We start from the raw sequence: 25,152 nt of genomic DNA on the forward strand, positions 1-25,152 counted from the left end.
CCTGTAAACTTTGACACATAATGACACCATAACGACGCCTCCATGACTTTCATTAACTGACTGGGCTGTAAACATGTCAGGCTTCCCTAACAGGGCTGTAAAGCGCGTGGAGCTGATGGAGCCGACTTCCTCAGAGCTGCTGCAGGCGGGGGAGCGTACACTCACGCGCACTCATCGCCCGAGGGGGCACAAACCGTCTCGACCAATCAGCGCTTCCCTCGCGCGTACGAGGGGGGGGGGCTCGAGCCTTCACAGCCCGCTACAAATACTCCGCGGCTTGCTTGCTGTGTGTTGTATATGCTCCTTTAGGTCAGCGCCGCGGACTCACTCGTGGCTGTCAAACTCAACCGCTGCACCGTTATAACCCCGAGTGAGCAGACTTCTAACGGCTCTCTGTGAGCTGCACACTCCGGAGCAAACACGCCGTACATCTTCAACTGGAGAGGAACGGCTGAAGAAACTTGCCCTCAACTTCTCAACAAGTTGGAGTTCGGAGTTGGAGCTCTTATTTTCACAGTGAGAGAGAAGTCTCGACTTAGCTAGCTCAACGGCCGGAAATCTCCATTCATCTTCAACAGCCTCGAGCGCGGGTTTTCTGTGTTGCTAGCACCTGCTGACATGACGCGAAGGTCCTGCGCGATCCCCGCGGTGGGGGTCATCGCTGCCGTCCTGCTGGTCGCCGGGATTGGCTTGGTTGTGTCTCACGTTTTCCGCAATGTAATGCACAACCGCCTCAAAAAGGTAAAAAAAAACCCAAAACCTTAACAAATCATGTGATAATGCAGAGCAGTTTGATTATTAATTACATGCTTTTTTTCTTTTTTTCCCCCCAATTGAATGCAATGCAGTGTTCAGTTTGAATTAAAGGGGCACTGTATAGTTTTGGAGAAAGAAATTCACAATCAGAGTTTTTATATTTACAATCGTAATGAGGTAATAATACCGATTTAGAAATATTTATCTTTCCCATAATTGAGTAAACAAGCTTTTCTCAGAGGAAAATAAGGTCCCCTGAACACTGTTTAGAGCTAGAGAGGTGGCAGGGTACGCCACAGACAGTTTGAAACTGTGTTGTCCTTCAAAGTAAGTTTGTTTAGTCAGTTTATTCAGTCATGAAAGCGAAGAGAGTTTGTTCATTTCGTTTGTTTAGACATCTTCTGATTAAAGTGGTCTTCCCCAAAACTACATGGTGCACCTTTAAGAATGGTGGCATTAATTGTATTTTCCTCCAAACTCACTCAGTCATTACAGATTAATGAGATCGCACTGGGTACTTTGCACTAAATTTAGACTAAATCTAAACAAACTTTCAATAAATGATTACTACTGTACAGTACAGTCCTGATCAATCAAAATTCTTATTCTTTATTTTGGTAATCACCGAGAGCAATGTAAACCGAAGCGATTCTGATTCTGATTCTGAGGAGACATCACTTTGTGTTATCTGCTGCTGTTTGTCTATTATCATGTATCCTTAAATGCCTCGGTTTCCCCGTTATCATTGGAGTTCAGTGACTGTGCCTTGTTGAAACAGGACAGTGATTGGTTGTGTGTTGCCTCCTAGAAGGAGTGGCTCTAATAAGCAGCTCAGACTCCTTGAGGTGATGGAAAATGGGTGTTATTAAGGGTTAACTAGCCTGTATACTGTGCAGTCAGAACACTCTTTCCCACAATTAGATCAGTCAGTCAGTTTCAGCCACAATTTCCCTCCATTAGCATGCACTGTATAGAAATACTTTATCAGATCTGAAGAAATTCCTCCTAATGGCCCAATAATGTGTGTTTATGCTTCCAACACTTGTCATTATGACAGGACGTGGTAAATTCCACAGCTAAGAATAAGTAAGGCTTGGGTCTGTAAAGCTGAGCGCAAATCAGCACATAAAAGCTTGAATTTCTGAACTCTGTACAGTTTTCTCCATGCCTCTGAAATATCAATTGACAAAGATGCAGTTGAAATCCAATCAAGCTTGGTGATCACACATTACACACTGGTTTGAAAACAAAGCCTTCCTTAGAGACAGTCTCCACATCCGTGTCTTAATACGTAATTAGAGTTGAGCAGCATGAGCTGACTCTAAAGAACAGAGTACAAAATAAATGTGAGATGTAAACAACTTGTTGATATGACTTTAAGCATCTGCTTGGATGATACAATTATTGAAAATAAAGCTGCAACTATTTATTATTTTCATTCTCAATTAATTATTGGTCTATAAAATGTAAGAAAGTAGCTAAAAATCAGAACTTCTTTGAGCCTAAAGCTTGTTATTTAGTTACAGCGTTGTTACTAAATTCAGTTTATGTGTTGTCTAAATTGTGACCTTGTTTTCTTCACCTGTTTTCTGAAGGTGTAGTCTGTTCAGTTCGAGTCTAAGAAACGGCAGTAACTGATGATGGAAAGTTTGGGACTTGAGATGCTGAGGTTTCTGAAATAGACAATTGCTAAGACACCGAAGTTATGTTTTTGCTCACATGTGGTCTTAGACTCTGCAGGTGCATCACGTCATTTGGCCTGTTACAGTAGGAGTGGTAGATGGTTCGTTGATTTGGTTGCATCAATGAAAGCATCAGCAAACATGGTTTAGACTCTTCCATTCATTTTGTTGTACATTTACAGTAATGCGCTTCAAACCTTTAATCCAAAAGTCCTGAGGTTTCCTGTATTTCCAATATTTTCGACTGTTCGAGACGTTCAAAGCCTTCCCAGAAGGTTCACTTTACTCTGATAACAATGCAGGCATGAAAGTACTGTTGGCCCACATTCAGTGTTATCGTGTGGCACACCTTCATCCTTATTTTCATATCAAACCGGCTTTTCCATATCAGATAGCTTTGGAGGTCAGGGTACATCTGCACAAGGCTTTCTAGGGTTGGGAATTGGACCTAATGTCAAAAATTGTCATATAAAATTACACTTTCTTACATTTTCTTTGACATTAATAGAAGTTTCTACTACTTGTAATAATACTGAGTAAATCATCTGCAAAAGATTGTGTAGGGACAATGTGTGTAGTTTATTTTGATATCAAATGTGTTCATATTATTAAATCAGTGGACTGATTAATGCTGTTGCATCTTTTGAACACTTTAACATCTCAAATAATTTCTTTTCCTCCAGCTGGAGTACAATAGAAATTCACTTGACTGTTGCTGGAGTAACTGATGAAATAAATGAAAATCTTACATACCGACTGTTAACGTTTATTTAACAACAGTATTCACAACAATATTTACTTTTAGGATGGTCATTTAGTCTATAGCCTCAAGACAGTCTGGAGAGGCTCTACAAGTGTTTTGGTCAACTTAAATGCTTTGTATGTAGTAGTTGATGAAGATAATTGTTGGAAAACCCCAAGGGCCATTTTTGTCTCTATAGCGCAAAACAAGTGTGTGGGGGTGTAACCAGGACATACAATTACAATAGAATTGGGGGAGGGTGAAGTGATGCTGGGTTAGTGGGTTAGTCTGGAGTTGTTTTACTCCTGAACTTTGCGGTTTAATTGAGAAAAGCGTTGCAGCAGGTGTTAAAGAAGAAATACGACTGGGGGCATGACCTTGTGGTGTTGGTGTCCTAGATTTTATTTTTGTTATGCTGTTTCAGAAAAGAGGATACAGCTGAGTTTGTGGCTTTTATTTCCTAGTTTGGTGCCAGTGTTTGTCAAAAGTGGGTTTTGAGTTTGTGTGTAGGGTATGTTTGTAATTTTTTACATAATATATGCTAGTTTTACCCGGATGGACCACAGTTGACATTGCAAAGCCATGGTAAACCATGCATACATTACAGTAAAGCAATTTATTGAATTTTATTGTTCATTCACAGGGCTACAGGGTGCGACTATTTTGGTCGCTCATATGCCCAAAAATCTATTAAATTTGACTGAACATTTTCATTGGTCGCACCGTTGTGCATGATATTCAGCAGGTCAGATTAAAAAAATGTATGTGTAGGTGTGTAGACAGTTGCCTTTGAACAAAATCCAGCCTATAAACATATATTCTGTAGATTAAATTGTAAACTATTACATCAGTTAATGGTATTTACAATACCCGAATACGATTTGATGTTGATCTATTTATTAGACTTTGTCAAGCACTTTAAACATTAGCACTTTTTTAAAGTCTAGAAAAGGAATAGGAAAATGAATGTCAAAAGAAAGCTGTCTGGTTGTAGTCTCAGAGGACAAGTAACCGTTTCTAAACCCCTTCTCAGGAGGGCAAACAAGGCCAGATGCTTTGGGTGGGCTAACAAATACCAGGGTTTCACAGTGAAAGACTGGAAAAAATCCTATTAACTGATGAATCCAAGTTTGAGATTTATGGCCGTCTTTAGGATTCATCGGGTTTTACTCAAACTTGTGGGGTCCATGCCAGCTCGAGTCCATGCCGTCAGATACTAAGATATTCTGAAATTTACATATATTTTAAAAACAAAAAACCTTTTCACTCAAATTGTTGAGCTGATATGATCATTTGTACTAAAAATAAGTGAGTATTGCATCTGAAACAAATGCAAAATAGTGTCTAAAAGTGTCTTAACTATTGGTCTCAGATTTTCGGACCCACTGTTCCTGTATGTTAAGGATTTCACCCAGTAAAATGTATGTGTGGGTGTGACACACATGCTGCTCACATGCAGACACACATACTTAACTACTAGCCTGGCAGTATGACTTATCACTGCCATATCAAGTTACTCCCTCACCCCAGTTGCACCGGCGTGAAGGATCTCATTCCATGGATACCCTCCCAGCAGTAGACTCTCTCTTTGTGTGCTAAGCCTCTTTCACACTGTTAGGTTTATTGGGAAACTGGCTGGTTTGGCACCCCTCAGCGTCCATGTGAGTCAAGAGGGGTCAGTATGCAGTGACGTGCTGATGAGGTGATGGTGAAGAATGACTTGTCCCTGATGGAGAATTTGGCAATTTTAGACTAGATTAGAAATTGTAGGCTAGCAGCCCAGTCTGTTAGCCCTGTCTGTCTGGGGGGTTTCCTTCAGAGTTTCTTCCTTGACACAAACAGTTTTTATTCTATATTTTGAAAGTGCTCAACACAACATATGGATGATTTGGCTACAGTATATTCCCGGACCTTTACCAGAAGTGGAAATATAAATTTAGTTTATCTTGACGTGTCGGTTCTGTCCTTTTCACGTACATTATTTAAAGAAAATTTGAGTCATCAAATTCATTTGTAATCTTACCTGACAGTCTTACCAAATCATGGTAGTTATAGCCAGTCATTAAGATTCATTTCTAACCGTGATTTCTCGATAGGCAACATGGATTATGTGTACCAAATTTTACCATGATCCATCCAGTAGTTGTCAAGACATTTCTCCAAAATTGAAAAATGTCAACCACATCGTGGGGCTAGAGGTTAAGTCACCATTGTCCAATTATGATTTTGTCTTCTAGTAATTATGAAAACAAGATAATAATGTGCTTCATTTAGTTTCGCAAAGATGCTCTTGTTTTGTCTTAAGTTATAAATCCAGTGCGCCTTTTCCTTTACATTGGTGTGCTATCGCCCTGCTCAAACTCAAGCAGCTCTGGTCTGAGCCTGGCCATTATATTGGTTGGCCAATATCAAATCAAATCATATCATATCATCAGCCAATACTAGCCTATCACAGATATATCCGTATTGTCATTGTTAATAATTACATGATAATTACCTTTTGATTACTGTAATTCATGCTTATTTAGATCTTTAAGGTTATCAAACTGCCTTGGATTGTGTGAATCCAAACCCTGGATCTGCCACTCCAGCCACTGCAGGGCCTCGACCTTAATATGACTTTGATGGGTTCAGTCTCAGCAGGGCTGGACTACAGTTCAGCTGGTAGAGCTTTGTTAGGTGTTTGGACACTACTGAGGCAAACCCATTTAGAGTATGCAAAGCTTGTGCATCACGACTGGAGGATTTAATGAATAGCTTGTTGCTGTGCCCAGTGTTATTCACATCTATGTATTTGCCTGCCTCCACATCAAAGCACTAGCACGATGTGTATTTGTGTATTCACCTGCTACATGTGTTTTCAAATAGGGAGTGGCGTAAGAGTAGCGGTGGTAAGTGCTGAGATAAGAGGGTTTCTCTGTTCCTGTTTTCCACGCGGTATTTCATGTAGCATGCTGAGAGGGTTACCATATTGATTGTTTGAAGCATGAAAGGACAACATAGAAAGACCATGCCTGGCCTTCCTCAATCTAAGGTGACAGCTTTATTGTCCTTGGCTACTCAGCTAAACTTTTGTCTCTGAACAAGTAGAAGGGACCCCAAAGGAGGGGGGGGGGGGGGGTCTGAACTCCCCTGAAATAATGGGACCTATTGGTGTGCTCAGCTCTATTGGGCTTATTTCTTACTGAAGCAGTGCTTTTAACTTTAACACAAATCTGACACAATTAGGCCAAAGTGAGATTTCCTCTTGATGTGTTGTCAAAAGAAACACTAATCCCCTCCTCGCCCCCTTCTTTCCTCTCTCACCCCTCGTGTTTTCCAATTCCTCAAACGAGTCCTGCCGTGAATCAGGTTATCCTTGTCCAGATGCGATGACATCTGCTGTGACAATTTTCTAGCACGCTGTGTAATGAAACATGGTAATACAGGTTTGTCCCTGCAACTGCACTTCCAGGGCCTCATAAGGCTCAAGCCAGAGGAATGTGGCTCAGATCATTAAGGTCGCAGTCCTGTGCAACCAGCGGGCATCTAGCCCTCTGCATCACATGACATGTCAGCGGCTCTCCTCGAGTGCCCGTTGTCATGGGCAACCACTGACAATGAAACTGTGGAAGGGTCTCCCCCTAATACCATTCATGTGTGCAGCCAATGCTCTTGTCTGACGCTCAGACGGCAGCTCCCCTCCACGACCCCCCAAGGTTGTTTTTGTTCTCGGGGTTGTTTTTACTTGGAACAGGTTGTGGAAAGTACAAATTCAAAACATGTGCTCACTATTGCAAAACTTTTTGGACCAGTCTGACATAATGCATCACCAACTGAAAGCCGTCTGCAAAGATAAAAATTTCTCCTTGACTAACTTCACTAACTTTTCACATTGGGTGTACTGGTGCACCAAACTTTTTCATTTAGGTGCACCAGGACATAACCTAGGTACAACCAATAATACATTGTTCAATAAATTTGTCCAGCATTATGTAAATAATTGTCAACAGGGCTGAAGTTGAAAATACATGTTTTTTTCATTTAAATTGCATGCAACAAAAATTGCGATTATTTCAATTGTTTAAAAAAACAAACATTTTTCAGGCGCACCAGGCGAAAAAAATGTTTATTGTCACACCCTGTATCCTGCAGGGGCATGTTTTATTTTAGTGTGTAATATGTGTAGAAAGCATTTATGCCTTTCTCAACCATATTTACTAGGCATGCAAGATAAATATCCGATCAAATTATTGAACCGATATAGGGAAATTTATATTATCGTCTTTTTATCGCTATCAGTGAAATTCTGGCTGAAACATTGAGCCTAGGGTTGTCAGTGGTTAACCATTAATCATATTTGATGGTTAATCTGTTAACTGCCAAGAATATTTTTGATCAGTTATGCATGTTGGTCTTTAGGTTATTTTGCATACAGACACACTGTCTGCAAATGGCTTTGCTGGAGCAGTCTGAGGTAAAAAGTTAAGTGCGCTAAAAGAAGCTCAGTGTGGGAACATTTCCTTCAGAATCCAATCTTAGTTAAAATGTGTGATGCTACTCTTGAGTTTAAAAGTATTATAGCACTACAAGAATGACTAGCAGCTGAAGATCAAGTAGCTGCCAGCCGGTGAGAGAAAGTATGCACGGCAGCTGGAGCTGTGGTAGAGGGTGAGAGGATTCAAAGAGTTAGTTTGGTAACGATACCTCGAGCCCAAGTGTGTTATGACATCGAGAGCTACTGTGACTAAACGTGGAAGAGCACTTTGAGATGAAAAATGTTGAGCTAAAAGCTAGCTAGCGCAGACAAGCTAACATTAGCTCTGACAAAGCAAAATTAATCAAAACTGACATAAAAATCCATATCATGCATCCCTAATATTTATCAGTCTGAATGAAATATGTTTAGATTTAGACTGATATGTACTCTATGTCTCAACAGGAGATTGTTTTAGTCGAGGGCAGCCGTGTGTTTGAGTCATGGAAGAGACCTCCTCCTCCTGTCTACATGGAGTTCTTCTTCTTCAATGTGACCAACGTGGATGAGATCCTTCTAGGGGCCAAGCCAGAGGTCATTCAGGTTGGACCCTACACATACAGGTAGGATGCAGGAGCACAGCAAAGTACACAGAGCTGCACAGGCTGCCACAAAGAAAGCCACATGTCACACAGGAAACTTCAAAATCTGACATGACGAAATATCTGATGTTGTATGTGGAGGAGGTGCTTGCAGACTGAATAGATCAACCGCCGGATGTTATTGAACCTCATTCAGATGTAGTCTGTGTTGTTTTAAAAGTAATAGAAGCCTTAAGGGAAATGCCTGAAAATATTTGATACAGAGAAAAAAATCAAATGTGTTTTGACATGATGCCATACCACTTTAGAGACTAGATTTTTGTGACGCAGAGCAGTGTTTCATGCAGAATTTTGTGAGACTGTGGTGGGTGGAAGAAGGTTATGTTAATTTAAAAGTTATTTCAAAATGCATCAATCTGGTGCACTTTGGCAGCAGTATTAAAGGACAGGTTCACCCAAAAATTAAAATTAAGTCATTTTCTTCTCACTCTTATGCTGACAGCTTGTCCAGCGTAATCCAAGTCTCCTGAAGCCTTGGGATCCCAAATTGATTTGAGACAACTGTTATTTACACCCTTTTTTAATCTGACATCTGTCTTTGCTAAACTAATAAGCGTTAGAGCGCAACCCAACTGAAGTGGGTGCACAAGCTCAACCGATCATTGATCATCATTTTCAAATCTAGACTTTTTTTTTTTAGGCTGTCCCCATCTTCTTCGGTTGTTAAGAAGAATGCAACAACAAGCTGATTTGCTGTAAAGCACCAGAAATGTTTTGTGGACTATAAAACTCAATAAAAAGTTTACGGTTCACAAACGGTCAAAAAACACAAAATCGACAAAATCGTTAATTTGCTTGATTTCCCTCCGCGTCAGTGACTCATTGGTTTTGCAGGATAGAGAATAGTTTTGAAAAATTGCCCTTTTCTTATGTAATAATAGATTTTTTTAAACTAGGCTTCTTACTACAGTTCTGTTGAAATATGCCCCGTTATTTGCTCAGCACCTATGTAAACTGAACAAGGGACATCAGCTTCTGCTTGTCTGCTTCCTCTCTTGTGGTATTTTAGGTCACTCTTATTTTAGGCTTAAAACATTCCCAGATGGGTTTATTTTGTTAGCTGTCTGTGAGATACAGTATCTCCTATCCTATCCTGTCCAGGCTGTCAAGTGTGTCCTGACAAGAAACTTAACGTTTGATTAGTCATGTGGAATCGCTTCTGATGCACCCACTGAAACCCCGGCTTAAATATATATCAAGGTTCACTGCTGGAGCCACAGTGCATATCAAGATAATCGACCTCTGCCACCCAACCTATAACTGTTTGGGTTACCTCATCTCAAACAGATGTTGTGTTAACAGGAAGTCATTCTGTGATGACAGTAATACTCATTTATACTTGTTCATGGTGCTCTTAAGTAACAGGAATGTTTTAGAAAGCTAAAAAAAAACACCTTACATTTTCTCATGTTTGCTCAGGGAGTACAGATATAAGGACAACGTGAGCATGGTGGAAGATGGCTCGAAGGTGTCTGCATACAACACCAAGAGCTTTGTGTTCCTGAGAGAGAAGTCTGTGGGTGACCCAGCTGTCGATACCATCAACACTGTGAACATCCCAGCTTGGGTGAGTCATGAACTAAAGGTCTTAGATAAGTAGAGCAAAGTGGAAATCCAAATGGGGGAAAGTGGAATGTATGTTCAGTAACTTCCTTCTGCATTGTAATTTATTGTTTCCTCAATCCCACCACCACCTTCTGCCTCACCCTACATTCCCTTCCATCTCATCTCCGCTCTACTCCACTTCCCGTTTACAGGCTGTAATGGACAAGGTGAAAGGAAGTTTCTGGAAGTCCAACTTAATGTCCATGTGGATGAACTCTTTAGGGACCACCCCTTTCACGACTCGCACTGTGGATGAACTGCTGTGGGGCTACGAAGATCCCCTGCTGTCCCGCGTCTCTGCCACCAGTGCTGATGTGGAGAAGGTGTTCGGCCTCATGGTCAAGGCACGTACAGCAGGAAGTTCAGCTGGATGTTGTTCCTGGAACTTTGAAAACCAGACAGTCTGAAACTAGCTGCAACAGGTGTTTTCTGTGGCAAGAAATTTGAGTGCTTTTTAAAACATGAGCACATTTTAACACACTTAAATCTTTGGGTCTTTTTAGAAAAACGGCAGTAACGACGGGGAATTTATCTACCACACTGGGCAGCAGAACTACTTGGACTATGGCCGAGTTGAAACATGGAAAGGCCAAAGGTAGCACTGTTGCAGTCTCACACACACACACACACTCCCTCTCTGTCTTCATACACTGTAATAAAACTTTATTGGGTAACCGTTGGATTTAAATTGGATTGGTTTCTTAAATCTACTGCTTTTTAGGCAATAAAAATGGTCTAAGTTGTTGCACTCAGAACAGAGCCCAGGGCAGGACATCCTGATACTCTGAGTGGCCTTAATAATGGCTTTCAAGTAACCTTTCTTATCCCATTTTGTTCTCGAACTTCCCCTGAAGTCTCTAATTATCCCTCGTACTCCTGGGAAACCACTTGTTTCAACTGTATCTTAAGATAAAAACATGTTTGATCATCAAAACATTTCATCGTAATTTGTTGTCATTAAGATGGAAATGATAACAATGTTGGCATTGAAAACACATTTCTTGAAAACAACACAGTCAGCCAAAAGGAACAATGTTTTTTTTATCCTTTTTTTGTCGGGAGTAGAGCTATGAAATAAGCACGCTGCCTCAGTCCCAAATCCTTCTTTAGATGCTTTGCAGGCAGCATACATTTCTAAGCAACGTTTTATCAGTGCCCAAAGAGATATCCTCTGTATGAACCTCATCCTTTTTGGAACTGCAGTTTGGAAAGACTTTTCATGTTTGTGGGAATATGTTGTTTTGCAGCAAGCTGACCTTCTGGACGTCAGACCAAAGCAACAGCATCAATGGATCAGATGGCAGTGCTTTCCATCCTCTGCTGACCAAAGATGAACGCATTTACATCTTCACCCCAGACCTCTGCAGGTACAGTTCAGCACCACAGGGACTTCCTGCAGCTTACTACTTCCATGTGGCATCACTTTAAGATATGTTAATCTTCACACTTATCCACTGAGCTATTATATTATTTCATGGCTGCGTGAAAACATTTCAATAAGTGTTACATAACAGTGATATTAATCCGTTTTTGGCCATGCTAGCGGCATGGTTCCAGGTATGGCATTGTTGGTCTGTTGCTCACTCAGTCGCTCGGTCAACCACTTTGGTCCAGACTGACATATTTCAGCAGCTATTGGATGGGTTGCCATGAAATTTTGGACAGATACCCAGGCTGCCCCAATGATTTTAGCGATCCTGAGACTTTTCCCCGAGAGCCACCTGCAGGTCAAAACTTTGGTTACTGACCAATAACCTGTAAAGATAGTGACATTCCCATCAGCCTCAGCTGTACTTTGTGTTTAGGGCTCATTAGCATTTGTTGATGCTAACACACAATACAAAGGAGGTGAATATAAAAAACATACCTGCTAAATATAGACATGTTAGCATTGCGACAACAGCATTTAGCACCACCTAAGAGTCACGTAAGGCTCGAACAGATCCAATTTGAACGTTGTGTTATCCAACAGAAATGAGAAGTTCTTTAAGTTGGTCTTGATGGCCACACTTCAAAGTGTTGTACTTCAATGTTCACAAACAACCCAATTCTAAAAAACGTGAATGTGTGTAAAACGTAAATGAAAATAAATGCAACCAGAAATAGAGCAGAGTAGACCTGTTTTTTGTATTTTTCAAGAATCAAGATTCATGTATTATTCCCTGAGAAATGAACGTAAAATGTTGAAAAATATATTTGTGCGCACTAATCATCTGATTCAAGTACAAAGTGTTCTGATGTATCATCCCTGATAGGGATATTTATCCTCCCCTATGACGTCCTGTTACCTAGTGCCCCATATATATTTTACCTTAGGATGGTGTGGTTATGAAGTAGTGTCTATTTCTGGTTCATGACCTGGCCTGAAAATGTTGGACTCAACTCACCACACAGCAGAACGGAGGCTTTCATATCTGGTATGGAAATAATGTTCGCAGGCCTTGGATCCCATGGATTGTTAGCATAACATCCTGATCACTTACAAACAGCACCGCAGGTGACTCCTGTTTTCTCACCAAGCTTTTACAGCCTATACTATGCAGGCTTTTCAAACAACATGAACATGTCAGTTTCCAGGAAACACTTTATGGAAAGACTCACTTGTAGAGGAATGTAAATGCAGATGAACGGTGGGTGAGCGAGGAAGGGGGATGACAACCGTGGGAGAAAAAAGAAAATGAGAAGAAAAAGAGAGATAAACACTTAAAGCAGTGTATTGACTTGTGCTGAGAACATACTCACAGCAGTGGGAAAGAAAAGTTGTTGAGGTTTCTGTTCTTGACCAGCTGGAAAGAACAAAGTTTCATTATGCTTTCCATGTGAAATGAGCTTAACGCATCTGGCCAGTCTTATGTAACTCGTAGAAGTGTCTGCCAGACATGTTCAACACTAACGTTTGTAAGATCATTTGGGTTTATGGAGGATCCTCCTTAGGTTTTCAGAATCAGGACGTCTTCATTGGAAGCTTGAAACATGAAGAGATTTACCTCCCACACAGAGGCTTACTGATGAGTAGTTCCTTGGGGTTTTATTTTGCAGTTGCGAAGTCTGCTGATTGAACTCTGTCCTTGTCCTGACTGATGATTCAAGCATCTTATTTAGAAAACACCCTTGACCTTAAAAAGTACAAGCTGTTGCAGACCTCTTCCCGTGGAAGCGTGGAAAGAATCTGCTGGAGTGGCACGGTACGGTTGTACCTTTGACTCTGAATGGATTCCCAAATGTTTACACTTTCACCTACTTCTTCATTGCCTGGTGGCTTCATCATGGCTGTCTGTGTTATTGTGACTAAAGGGAAGACTCCCCTCCCTGTTTCCTGTATTTTTTACCATAGTTCGAAGAGGAAATGTTCCATTAAGGCTTATGTGTTAACCTTTCACACAGACAGTGTGGCTCAAGCATTTTCAGCCCCTGTAAGAGTAGCGCAACACCACTTTGTGTTAACACATGTGTTTAGTTCAATGCCATCTGGGAGTGATTGGGAGGATAAAAAAAGTGCTAGAATTCCGATCTGTGACCTGAAGGGGTCCTGACCCTTTGGCCAAGTGACAGCTGAGCCACAAAAAACCTCAGAATTTGACGAATTGCGGACAGGTGTCATTGTTCAAATACCAACTCGACTTTTGCTGTATGTTAATATCTCCTCTAGCGATGATCCTTTATTTAAAAGACTGGATTTAAATACACTTTGCCATAAACAAGCAACAGTTTACCATATAATCACACAAAAATAAAGCCAAAACAAAAAGACATGAATTCAAAGGCTGTTGTGCCTCAGCAACACTACAAACACTTGGGAGTACTGGGTTGAAGTGAGAAAAAATTATGCATGTTTGTCTTGATTGACATTAGCTATAATAACAGCACAAAAAAAACAAAAAAAGCACAACACTCACCAGCAACATTCAGTGTACGGATGATCTGCTTCCACAAATGGGCTTCTCTGTCTCTGTTATGAAGGATAGACAGCCAGAACAAGCTTTTCCTCTAGTTTCATTGTTACCAGAGTGATGGATAACGAGTCCCACCCAATTTTATGTAAGTGGTTTGCTTTAAAAGAGCAATATTGATGACTCCTGTGCTTTTCTGAAAAGTTCAGAAATTTTCTTCTGCAAGCACAGGAGCGGCTACACAAAAAGGTGGAGAGCACCTTTTCTTTTTTTTTTCTCTAAGCAAGAGAAAGAATCTTTATTTATGTCATATATCATACAATGTACAACATGGGGAATCTGGTACTCTGCATTTAACCCCATCCCAATCTCAGCCAAGGTCACTGACTGGGGTAGCAACCTAATGTTTTTATGGTGCGCCCATGTAAGCATGGGGAGAAAATACAAACCACTGTGCAGCCTGAGCTGGGAGCAACTGAAAAAGATGCTGACACTCAGGAAAACAGTTTGTTGACACATGCCCTTAAGTAAATGTTGTAAAATGCAGATTTAGTTAATTGAAGATAAATTGGAATATCTTTCCTAAATATCTACATCTCTCTTCTTTTCATTGACTTGCCGGAAATAGTCAACGAGTATAAGCATGCCATTGACTGACTATTTCAGGCGACATTCTCCTCCCTCTAGCTACCTGCTTGTTGCCACTTTCAAAAACGTCTGCGCTAGCAACCCACATGCTGAAAATGGGACACCGTCAGCCTAAGCAGTTTTAATTGGTTTGAAAAATGTTTTAAAAAAAAAATACAAACAAACAAGTGCGTTTTTTTTGATACAGTGCTATGGAGATAAAGTGGAGTTAAAATATCTTACGTCATCTCATCAGGTGTTTCAAGTTTTGGCCAGCACACAATGAAAGGATTTAGATCCAAAAGAACTGTATCATTGCGTAGCTTATCTGAAATTAATTCGCACTGTAACAGTCTCTCATGGCCAGCAGTACAAGGCCGAGTCTTTCAGTGTCATGTTCTAGTGAAGAAACGCATAAGGCTTTTTAGTTGGCTTCTCTCACAAAGGTCAAGGGAAAGGTCTGTACAGTATTGTTGCACGATTGGTGGGCTGCGTAGGGAAGAGCCACAACCTCCCGGCCACTTGGCACACACTGTATAGACTCCTTTGTTCTCATTGAGAATCGTCGGGATTCCCTAAACAGATCACAACTGCAGATACATAGAATAAGGATGGTTTGGAAGCTGTAAAAACATTCAAATATAATTCAGGATTCATGATTTCTCCACTCCCAGTACACAAGGGCCGTCAACACCAAACTATTCAAGTGTTTCGAATGAAAATGTTCTCCCAACAGTATTTCAGCATTATTGTAAAGCCAGTATAAACCCTCCAGCTTTTCTCTTGAAATTCAAACTCCAAAATCTACACTAGATCATGAGCTCGACACTGTAATTTCACCTCTAGTGCCTTCGATGGCCATTATGTTGTTTCATTAGGGAGATGGAGAGGAGAAGATAAGTAAAATGTTGAGCAATAAAAGAATAACACAGAGGTCAATGGAGACGAAGAGAAAGCGGATATTAATTTTGTACTGTAACGTTCTCACTTTTCTCTCCAGGTCGATCTACATGGAGTTTGAGAAAGATGTAGAGGTGAAAGGAATCCCAGCGTACCGCTTCACACCACCACGCTCTGTTTTGGCAAGCAAAGAGGAGAACCCAGCCAATGAGGGTTTCTGCGTCAGCCCAAACGAGTGCCTGGGAACTGGCCTTCTTAAAGTCAGTCCCTGTCGGAAAGGTAAATGTCAGCTTGGGCAAAATATTTTCTCACCCACACTTTCACATGCAGCTCGACATTTTCTACTCTCTTGTCCATATTTTCAATTAGCTGTGCGTCACACACAAAGCCTTTGTGCTTACACTCTGACATTGGCCTGTCTAGAAAATCCACTTTTTATTTAAAAGCTACCTAAAATTCTTTGATTTTTTTTTGCTCTCTACTATCTGCTTCCTACACGCCCTCTTAATTTTTTTTAAAACTTACATCAGTTTAGTCTTCTACTCTCCTTCTCTCTATCACCAGCTCTAATACCCTCTAAATGACCCATGTGACACAGCTCTCCAGCCCTCTCCTCACCGCAGGCGCCATCTGACCATGACTTGCCCAGTAGCGGAGGGGGCAGTAAGCCCTGTCACCTGATTCTGGCCTTGAATATGACCAGACATTACCTTAGTGCCTGTTTTTACTGCCTAGTTTATTTGATCTTTTAAGATTATTATTCCCTGTAAAGAGCAACCAGTACTTTAATTTTTTTTACACATGTCAATACAATATAATGTTGACAAAGAAGAGAAGTGTTTGCATCATGATTTCCATAGTGCACTGAGATGAATGTTAAGCAATGCTTGCATGGTAATATTTCATAAACAAATCAAAGCATTTTGAGGCCAACAACAGACATGTCATTCTACTCAGGTGAGGAGGATTTAAAAGAGCGTGGACAGGGTTGAGTTGAGGTCAGGTGTTGGGGAATGAACACAGCGATTAATGGAGCTCGTAAGTACACCACAACAAATATGTGTCTCTGTTTGCGCTGCAGCGACCTTGTAAATTGTCCCGGGAACAGCCTCTCAGGTGACTGCGGGTGTCCAGTGTTTTTGTCAGACGTCTGTTGCCAAACACAAGAGCAGGAAAACTGTCACCTCTGCCCCACTTCATCAGCACCTCTAACTGGGCCACTGGCTGACACTTTGTGTTGCTGCTGAGACACACATCGTTCACATTGAGCTGGACTACGTTTATTTTAATTGAACAACAGACATCAAGAATGACTTTGCACAGGTGGACTGCAATGTTCCTAATCTTTGCCAAGGCCATATCGTAACAACGCAATGTCTCCTGTTTACAATATGAGGAAGGAACTGAGCTAGAGTAATAAGATTCTTTATCTGGACATCTGATATCGCCCCTTAATTTGTTTTACACGCAGGGCTGTGGTCCATTTGTGTACCTATTGTTTATTTCTTTTGGAAGATTGACCCTGACTAACATGCTGCGTGTCCTCACGGAGGTCAGATTATATCTCCTCCACGTCTCTTGAGGACTCCAAATGTTTTGCTGTTTGCGATGTCCTCATTAGATCACACATCAAACGGCAGGAAATGTGGCATATGGATGAAAGAATTGTTTTCTAGGAATACAGGATATTAGATTTTTACCAAAATCCACTATGCCGATATTTTTCAAATCATTCTGGCCGTGTGCAGATATTGATACGAAATGTGCATATATTTTTAAAGTGCACTTTAAGAAAACAAACTAAATGTGTACTCCAAGTATACTTTATATAAGTAGACTAAATATTAGCCTGTAAGTAAGTTTGCATTGATTTTACAATACATTTACGGAAAAGTACTTTTTAGACACTTTTTAATGACATCTATTTTGAATATACTTTAAGTACAAAAAGTTGTATACTCGAAATAACGTTTTTAAACTTAAATTATAGTTCTAATACATCAAGTATACTAGTTTTTTTTACCAAGGGACGATGCAGACAAACAATGCTTTTAAAAATGTACATATTCAGTGGCCAAATTAAGAAAACTACCTGCTTAAAGCATCTTCTTATCGGCCTGTTAAGTGAAGGCACTTATCAGCCAGTGCCAATGACGTGCAATATTATTGTGCATCCTGCTACCTTTGCTGTATTACTTAATAGGGCTGGGCAATACTGCTTTAAAACAATAGGGGAGCTGGAGTTTTGATTACCTGGTCAGTGGGGTGTCTGTCACCCTGACCAAGAGTAGCTCAAAGCTGGGTATCTGGGCAGCCTTTGCACCTAGGTGTACAGACCTTGGGAATTCTGGGGGACTGAGTTGAGTGTGAAATCCCACAATGAACGACTTCATCTATGGATCCCAACAATGTCCACCAGCGTGGGGTTGTCACTCTGTCAACCAGTGTGTAAATACTTTATTTTGAACAAGAAGAGCACATTATGGAAACTAATTACTTGTTCTGCGGGTTCCCTTTACAGAGCAGATCGTCTGATCTGACACAAATAAGCATATTAATTAGAAAAAACTGACATTGAAAATTTCCAACTCATTTACCGTCAAGGTCGTCCTAACATTGCCTCTGTAATGTGATGAGATCTATGTTGACAAAAGAATACTTGGTGATTGATGTCTGAGTTATCCAAATTAATGAGTTATACCTTGTTATGGAGGCATGTGGCAGCTCTAATGTCTGCTGACTCTCTGTCATTAAGCCATAATTAGAGACGGGGCAATGTTGTCAGAGTCAACACAGTTGACATTTGCTCCTATTAATAAAATGAGAAAAAGGAGAACTTGTTGTGACTCTTGTATTTACAGTGGAGACAGTCATCATGTTTCACTCAGCTTATTGTTGTCACTTCCCCAATTGTTTCTTTTCTGAATCCTCTCGCTCTTTTCCTCACATAGGTGCTCCAGTTGTCGCCTCCTTCCCTCATTTTCACCTGGCAGAAGATAAATATGCGTCTGCCATCGGGGGACTGTCCCCTCAGAGGGAGCACCACCAAACGTTCCTTGACCTGAACCCGGTAAGCCACCAGGCCACAGCCTCTAATACACTATTTACGCTGCAGATAAGTTGATGCTGTGACTCATCTTTATTGGTCACATAGCACATTACAATCCGCTTTTGAAATTTGAAGGTACAACTCATCTCATTGAACTGTGTTGAAAGTTGAATGACATGCTGCATTGAAAAGTACTGCTGCTCCCCCTAGTGGCTATAAGTAGTAGTACAGACATTAATCACCTGCATTGAAGTCATCAACATCCCTGCTGTACTGATAAAAATATATATTTCATATATTTCATATATTTCATTTTGATGTCTGTTTTGATGATGCATTAGTAGTACCATATTTTATTTTCTATGTTTAGACCACTGGAGTGATCGTGCGCGCGAACAAGAGAGCGCAGGTGAACATCTTGCTCAGCAGAATCTCTGGATTCCCGTGAGTATCTGCACCCAAATACAAGCTAAACACTATTTATCTATAACAGTGATACATTTATGTCCGTGGTTTCACACTCTGTTCATTGTGTTCAAAACAGGAAAACTAGAGGCTTGAATGAGACAGTGTTTCCCGTCATGTTCCTCAATGAGGTAAGAACCAAAGAAACGTGCTGAAACACACACTTGTATCCTGTAACTGCTGTAACTCAGTTAGTGGATCATAATGAAGTTGTTATATTTTATGAGCAAAATCATTCATGTTTTTAAAATGGAAACTCTGTTAGTACCTGCAGTGATGTAGGTTACAGCACTAATTTACAGAGCGACTAAAGAGCGATCGGTGGCAGCACCAACAAAGCAGTGAATCATCATCAAAACATTACGTTATATACAGTAGCACAGTTTGTGTGAATTCAGCCGAAGCGTACATTTCATTTCAAAATTTAACATTTCAAAAATATTTTCGGGTTGTTAGGATTTGAAAAGATAAACACTATTGGGAAGCTAGAGAATGACATAAAAACCTCATAAACAAAAAAAATGATGGACCCGAGGGTTAAAAATGTGCAACTTTGCCTCTAAAGCAACTGCCTTCCTCAGTCTGAGAGGTTGATTGTCACAAGTAATAGCCGATCAACACTGAATAATGCAAAGTAACTACAAACTAAAGTTAACAAATAAATGTAGTTGAGTACAAAGTACAATATTTGTAGTGTAGTGGAGGTATTAAGTAGCAGAAAATGGAAATACTCATGTTAAGTACCTCAAAAATGCACTAGAGAACACTACCTTGGTAAATACTACTAGAAAACAAAATGCACTCTCTGTAATGCATCTTTTGTCTTTTAATACGCAGAGTGTGGTGATCGATGATGCGTCTGCGGCGAGAGTACAGAAGCTGCTGCTGATTGTCACTCTCGTGTCCAACTTCCCGCTCATTATTGTGGGACTGGGTGCCATTATGCTCGCAGTCCTCATCGTCCTCCTGATCCGGGACCGCAAGAAGAAGGTAAGACATCACTTCCTACATCCTTTTTTTCTAACAGCTCACCATTTGCCTGTGTTGTGTTAATTGTTGTGTTATTAATTTAATTGTTTAACCACACACTAATGGCACTGTGCATGTATTTATCACTGTATGTCTTTGTGCAGAATGAAGTTAAGCGCATTGCGTTTACCAAGCCTCTCTATGCTGTAAGTGTTTATGGTTATTTTGCTTGTTTTGTTTAATTGTCTATGTTGTCTTTGTTTTGTTCAAGCATCTGTTTTACTGTATTGAGTTTTTATTGTCCCTATGCATCTTTAATGTCATTTTTCTGTATGATGTTAGATGACTCTCACTCCTCCTGAAATACAGTCAACTTACTGTCTGGTTTTAACACATTAACTTAACATAGTGATACTAAATGTCTATTTAAGTACAGTAAAAAATGTCACTAGCAGTGTAAGTTGGCACGTTCAAGTACATCAACCCTTTTTGTTCAGATGTATAGCCACACAAAGGTAAAGTAAGTTGAGATCAGTATTGAATGCTGTCTTTATCCACTACAGACGTCCAATGAAGACGACACTTCTTACTCTCCAGTCAGTGCCAAGGAAAAGGAAGATCCTCAGAATGGAACCTATATTGGTTTGACACCCAAAGCTGACCCACAAGATTGAGGAGGGAGGTATTAGTTAGACGAGGGCTTTATGCATCGACAACCCTCAGAATTAAAAGTAGGGATTTGGGTTCTTTTGGGGAGAAAAAAAATCCACGTCTGTATTGGCTTTATACTTCGAACAGCCCGGTCGGCAGAAAAAAATTCGGCAATGTATATTTTTGCAAACCACGGATTGAAATTTTACTTTTTTTATGTTGCTACTTTATGTTTCTCTGTGTTCAATGTTGTATTTATGGTCTTGGTTACATTTGGGAACAAGAAACACTTTTTTAGGGTTAGAAAAACATCATGTCTTGTCTCACCTGGTTCTGTCACTACAAACACAGCTGGAAATTAAAAATACCTAGTTTTCAGGTGCTTTGATAACGTACTTGGTAGAGCGAGGACCCCATGTACTCAGGCTAAATCTCTCTCACCCTAATTTCCTGTCTGTCTCTAAGCCTTTCCTGTCAAGTAAAGCCGTGAAAGAGCCAAAAAATAATAACTAGAATGGCTCAGTCAAACGCATACATCTACCAAGGCCCAACTGTCCCCATTAATTCAATCAAGCCTAATCCAATACCAAGTAAAACATACTCAAATCTGCTTGATCCGGATTTTTATGTGGAGCTGCAACAAATTCTGCTCACTCATAGATACGAGCCACCTAAATACACCTTTTTTTTCATCAAGATCCATGTGGTTTTCCCTGAGAAATTAACAAAAATGTATCTGGGGCACCCCTGTTATTCAGTTGGTAGAGCGTGCAACCCATGTACAGAGGCTGTGTCCTCACTGCAGCAGCCCAGGGCTCGAGTCCGACCCATGGCCATTTGCTGCATGTCTCCCTCTCGACCCATCTACTATCATCTCTCAAACTGTCCTGTCAATAAAAGCTCTATCTCATAATGGTAAAGAGTGAGAAAAGAAGTCCTGGATCCGTCCATTTATCTGGATCTGCGCCTAAAGTTTATGGGGTCTACTGGCTTGAGACTCATCCTCCATCCAAGTTTCATGGAAACCCGACACGGGTTGTGGGGAATGATAAAAATGTTTAAAATTTGTTGCCACAAACAGCTGAAGAATGTCTCGGGGGAGGGGAGTGGCTGAGACAGAGACACTATTCACCCTATTACAAGACACTATACCATCAAAATGATTTTGACGCTGTTACTTTAAGGTAAAAAAAGAGTCTCATATTGTTGCTTTAAAGTTCAAACTTGATATTACACGTTATGTAGAAATGTTGATTTGACGTATCCGTGGTTCGCAGAAACGTACAATGCCAACATTTTATTCTGGCGGCTGGGCTGGAATTTGAAAACTCAGGGGGGGTAGAGGGGTAGGGGAGTGGTATGTACAGTGTTTTTTAGTCCCAAACATAAGTACTGTATGTACTTAATTTTAACAATGAAAACTACCTAAAGTCACGCTGTATTTTGACATTCATTTGAAAACAGTGTGTGTCAAGGGCTACTTTTTGCTGTTCTATTGAATCAGTTGCTGATCATGTAAAATGTAAAAACAATCTGTGGTTCTCTAATGAAAAGAGATGGAGTGTGCACTTTGTTTAAGGTCCAAAACAAAGAAAACACACCTTTTAAGCCTTAGATTTGAAGTGCTGTGGCCTCACCTCATTCTTTGTTTGCCTGGATTAGATTTTTAGATTTTAGCAACTGAGTACTTTGTAACAGGGCATAGAGGGTGATGGGACCAGGGTAATGAAGTCCACAAACGCTGAGTTTTTTAGGTATCATGTCACACTCAGGGTCCCTCTACTTAGATACTATCAAACATTATAAAAGCAGGAGATAGGAGCAAAGATTACAGCAAGTCCTCTCATTGTGAGAACATTTCAATCAATTCAGTATTAGGGTTTCATTTCATCCTAAACTAAATGTTACAAAACATTTTCACGGCTCATTATTTCTTTCTGTGTGTGCGCTGTGGAGAAATTCCTGTGGCCGTCATTATCACCGTACCTGCTTCAGAGTATGGCGCGTTTTTGTATATATGCAGTGTAAGATGTGTTGAACTGCTCACATTCCTCTCAGTGTATGATGGGAGTGAATATCAGACGTAACGCTGTATGTTTTGGATACTTTAATTTTTGTAAAATAAGAAGACCTAATCATTTTTTTGTAAATGTGAATGTAGAAATGTCTTCTAGTGCCATAATGAGCAACACTTCCATCAGCCATCTGAAGCCCTGACCACAATAGGATTTAATGGCTGAGACGATGATTGATACACTACTGAATATATGTATTGACAGTATTTTTGCCCTGTATAACTGCTTGTACTATCTAACGTGGCCATATGAAAATGTGATTAATAGTGTTATTTCAAAATATGCTTTTTTGATGCTGTTGCTGAATGCCATAGCTTCGTTGGTGCTGAATAATGCACCCCACAGAAACACTTTAGAGATTCATGTCTGGTGTCCAGCCATTGCAACTCAAAACTCATGAGGGCTCAATATGAAGAAACGTTGTAGTTGTGCATTTAAAAGATTCAATGTTACTAGATTTGTTAGGCTTTTTATAGTTTTTACGTATTTTGTGAAATGATGATATATCGTACCAACGAATCTGCTCTCAAGTTTGTATCATTTTCCTTTTCAGATGCAAAACAAACAACCCGATCGCCAGAATAATGTTACGTACGTTTAAGTACGTTTCTTCCCGTTCCTTCTCCATTTTTTCCCAATTGAAAATGTTTCTCTTGTAACAGTTAAAGCACGACTGACGCTTAAATTTTGGAGCCGAAGTTGATACTGATTTGATACCTCAAATGTGGTTTTCAAATACTTGTGACAAGGTTACGTAATGGAGGCAGGATATTTTACAGTTTAGATATAAACTTCATTGTCTTTAATAATTAAATAGATTACCCTAAGAATCTTCTAAGGCATTATAATCTAAAAAAAAGTAAAAAAGACTTTTTATATCATCACGCATCGGGCAGTATCGGTCGGGATCTAACTTCCTGCCAACAATATCCGCTTTTTAACTGCTAACAATCTATCCTGGCTACTGAGCTGAAACAAAACTGAGCATAAAACTCTTTCGGTAGTTTTTATACAGCTTGCAGGGTCAAACTGCACTTTCTAAATGCTCTGCTTCAATGACAGACTTTTTTTTACCGGACTACAGCTTTGTCACTCGATGTCTGGTGCCATTTAATGTGATATAAACATACTGCAGAGTGACTTCATTTGAACCGTGATGAGCCCGGCTCTTATGACTGCTCTTATTCTTAGTTCAAACATTTCAAGGATGAAGGAGTTGCTTCACACCACCTCGTCAATACATGCACTCGAATAATCAGCAATAGCGGAGAAGCTATAACGTGTTTGATTTAGAGATTTGTTTGATTTTAGTATTTGTGTTTGATGTATACTATGATTCAATTACAATAACAAAATGAATGGAGATAGAAGAAATTCGGAGTGCATAAATGTCATCATGATTTTAATGCAAAAAAACACAGTATTACACATTATTATTAGTTTTGTGGTTAAAGAGGATAAATTATTTTGTTACAATGGTAAAACCAAAACACAGACAGCACCACACGGACTGTGCACTGGTCTTCTTTGTGCCATACTTTGATTACAGATTGTACTTTATGAAGTTACTGCTATAACCACATAATCTGCTAACTGTCAGCCTGTTTTGAAATGTTGACTGTTAGTACTGTTTTTACTGTGTACACAAAAATAAAGTAGTTTCAGTAAATGTGTCTCTGAGCTTCATCATTTAAGCCTTTTTGGTCAGTGTTTGGTTCTAATTTTAGGGAAGGAGAAGTAAGAAAATTCATACAGGTTATTGATAATGTTTACCAGTTCAATATTACTTCCTCTTCATTTCAAACACAGTAAAACTCTCTTCATTTTCATATTTTTTATGATTTGTCAGAACAGTCAAGCTACTGACTGAAAACACTCATGAAACAGACAATGTAATAGCAACTTCATGGCACTGTAATAGAAACATTCAACAATTTGTAACATAATATGAAGGAAAAACAATTTCATATAATGCTCAAAATGTACATAGTCATAATAAAACTACCATAACAAGATACATCTAGTGATACAATCTTTTGTTTGGAGCTTAACAACACATCCTCTTTTCTCAATATGTTTTTCCTCACTCAAACGGAGGGTCTAAGGACAGAGGATGTCGTTCACTGCACAGATTGCAAAACCCACAGTGGCAATGTGATTGTGATTTTGTGGCTATATGAATACAGTTGATTTGATCTGATTTATTGTAAAATTGACGCTTTGTTTTGTTTTGTTTTTTCCTACACGTGTAAAGCCCAAAACACGTGTAAAGCCCAAAACACATAAAAGCAATGAAAATAAAATCCCTTGTATGTGAAAACCTACTTGTCAATAAACCTGATTCTGATTAGACTGTATAACATTCATTTAAAAAAAAGAACATTTTAACTGAGCACTTGTATTGAGAGCGCAGATAAATAATCACTTTTGGACATCAATTAGGCTATTTTTGTCATGTTGCATTGAAAACTCAAACATGAAAGCTGGATTTGCATGTCCCTTTTTTTAAATAATACATCATCACTAATATATTTCCAGTATTATACTGCTATTAGGCATTCGTCCTACTGTTTGCAACTGTGATAATGTTTTTCTTTCCTATGTATTATGTCTGTGAACGCAG

The 25,152-nt window shown here is 39.8% G+C and overlaps 1 protein-coding gene across 2 annotated transcripts; it reads left to right on the top strand.

The window, feature by feature from the left end:
* Positions 1–275: 275 nt before the first annotated feature.
* Positions 276–24,198, top strand: LOC311274956 (lysosome membrane protein 2-like). 2 transcript variants are annotated; one of them, XM_084383015.1, is made up of 13 exons: positions 278–741; positions 8,102–8,259; positions 9,718–9,865; positions 10,056–10,247; positions 10,407–10,498; positions 11,151–11,270; positions 15,421–15,599; positions 18,272–18,390; positions 18,740–18,813; positions 18,914–18,965; positions 19,672–19,824; positions 19,968–20,009; positions 20,367–24,198. In XM_084383015.1, exons 1-13 carry the CDS (start codon positions 619–621, stop codon positions 20,475–20,477), a joined length of 1,563 nt encoding a protein of 520 aa, XP_084239141.1. In that variant the 5' UTR covers positions 278–618; the 3' UTR covers positions 20,478–24,198. The 2 variants fall into 2 exon arrangements, with proteins under 2 accessions (XP_084239142.1, XP_084239141.1); XM_084383016.1 differs by lacking the exon at positions 19,968–20,009 and having other exon boundaries at positions 276–741.
* The last annotated feature ends 954 nt before the right edge of the window (positions 24,199–25,152 follow it).

This window comes from Pagrus pagrus (assembly GCF_965226575.1).
Source record: "Pagrus pagrus genome assembly, chromosome: 19".
NCBI lineage: Eukaryota > Metazoa > Chordata > Actinopteri > Spariformes > Sparidae > Pagrus > Pagrus pagrus.

Excerpts from the sequence above, each read along its gene's own strand:
- LOC311274956 (XM_084383015.1), top strand. The coding sequence starts at position 619 with ATGACGCGAAGGTCCTGCGCGATCCCCGCGGTGGGGGTCATCGCTGCC. Across the intron at positions 15,600-18,271 it reads AGTCAGTCCCTGTCGGAAAG|GTGCTCCAGTTGTCGCCTCC; the intron begins GTAAATGTCAGC and ends TTCCTCACATAG. Across the intron at positions 18,966-19,671 it reads CCGTCATGTTCCTCAATGAG|AGTGTGGTGATCGATGATGC; the intron begins GTAAGAACCAAA and ends TTTAATACGCAG.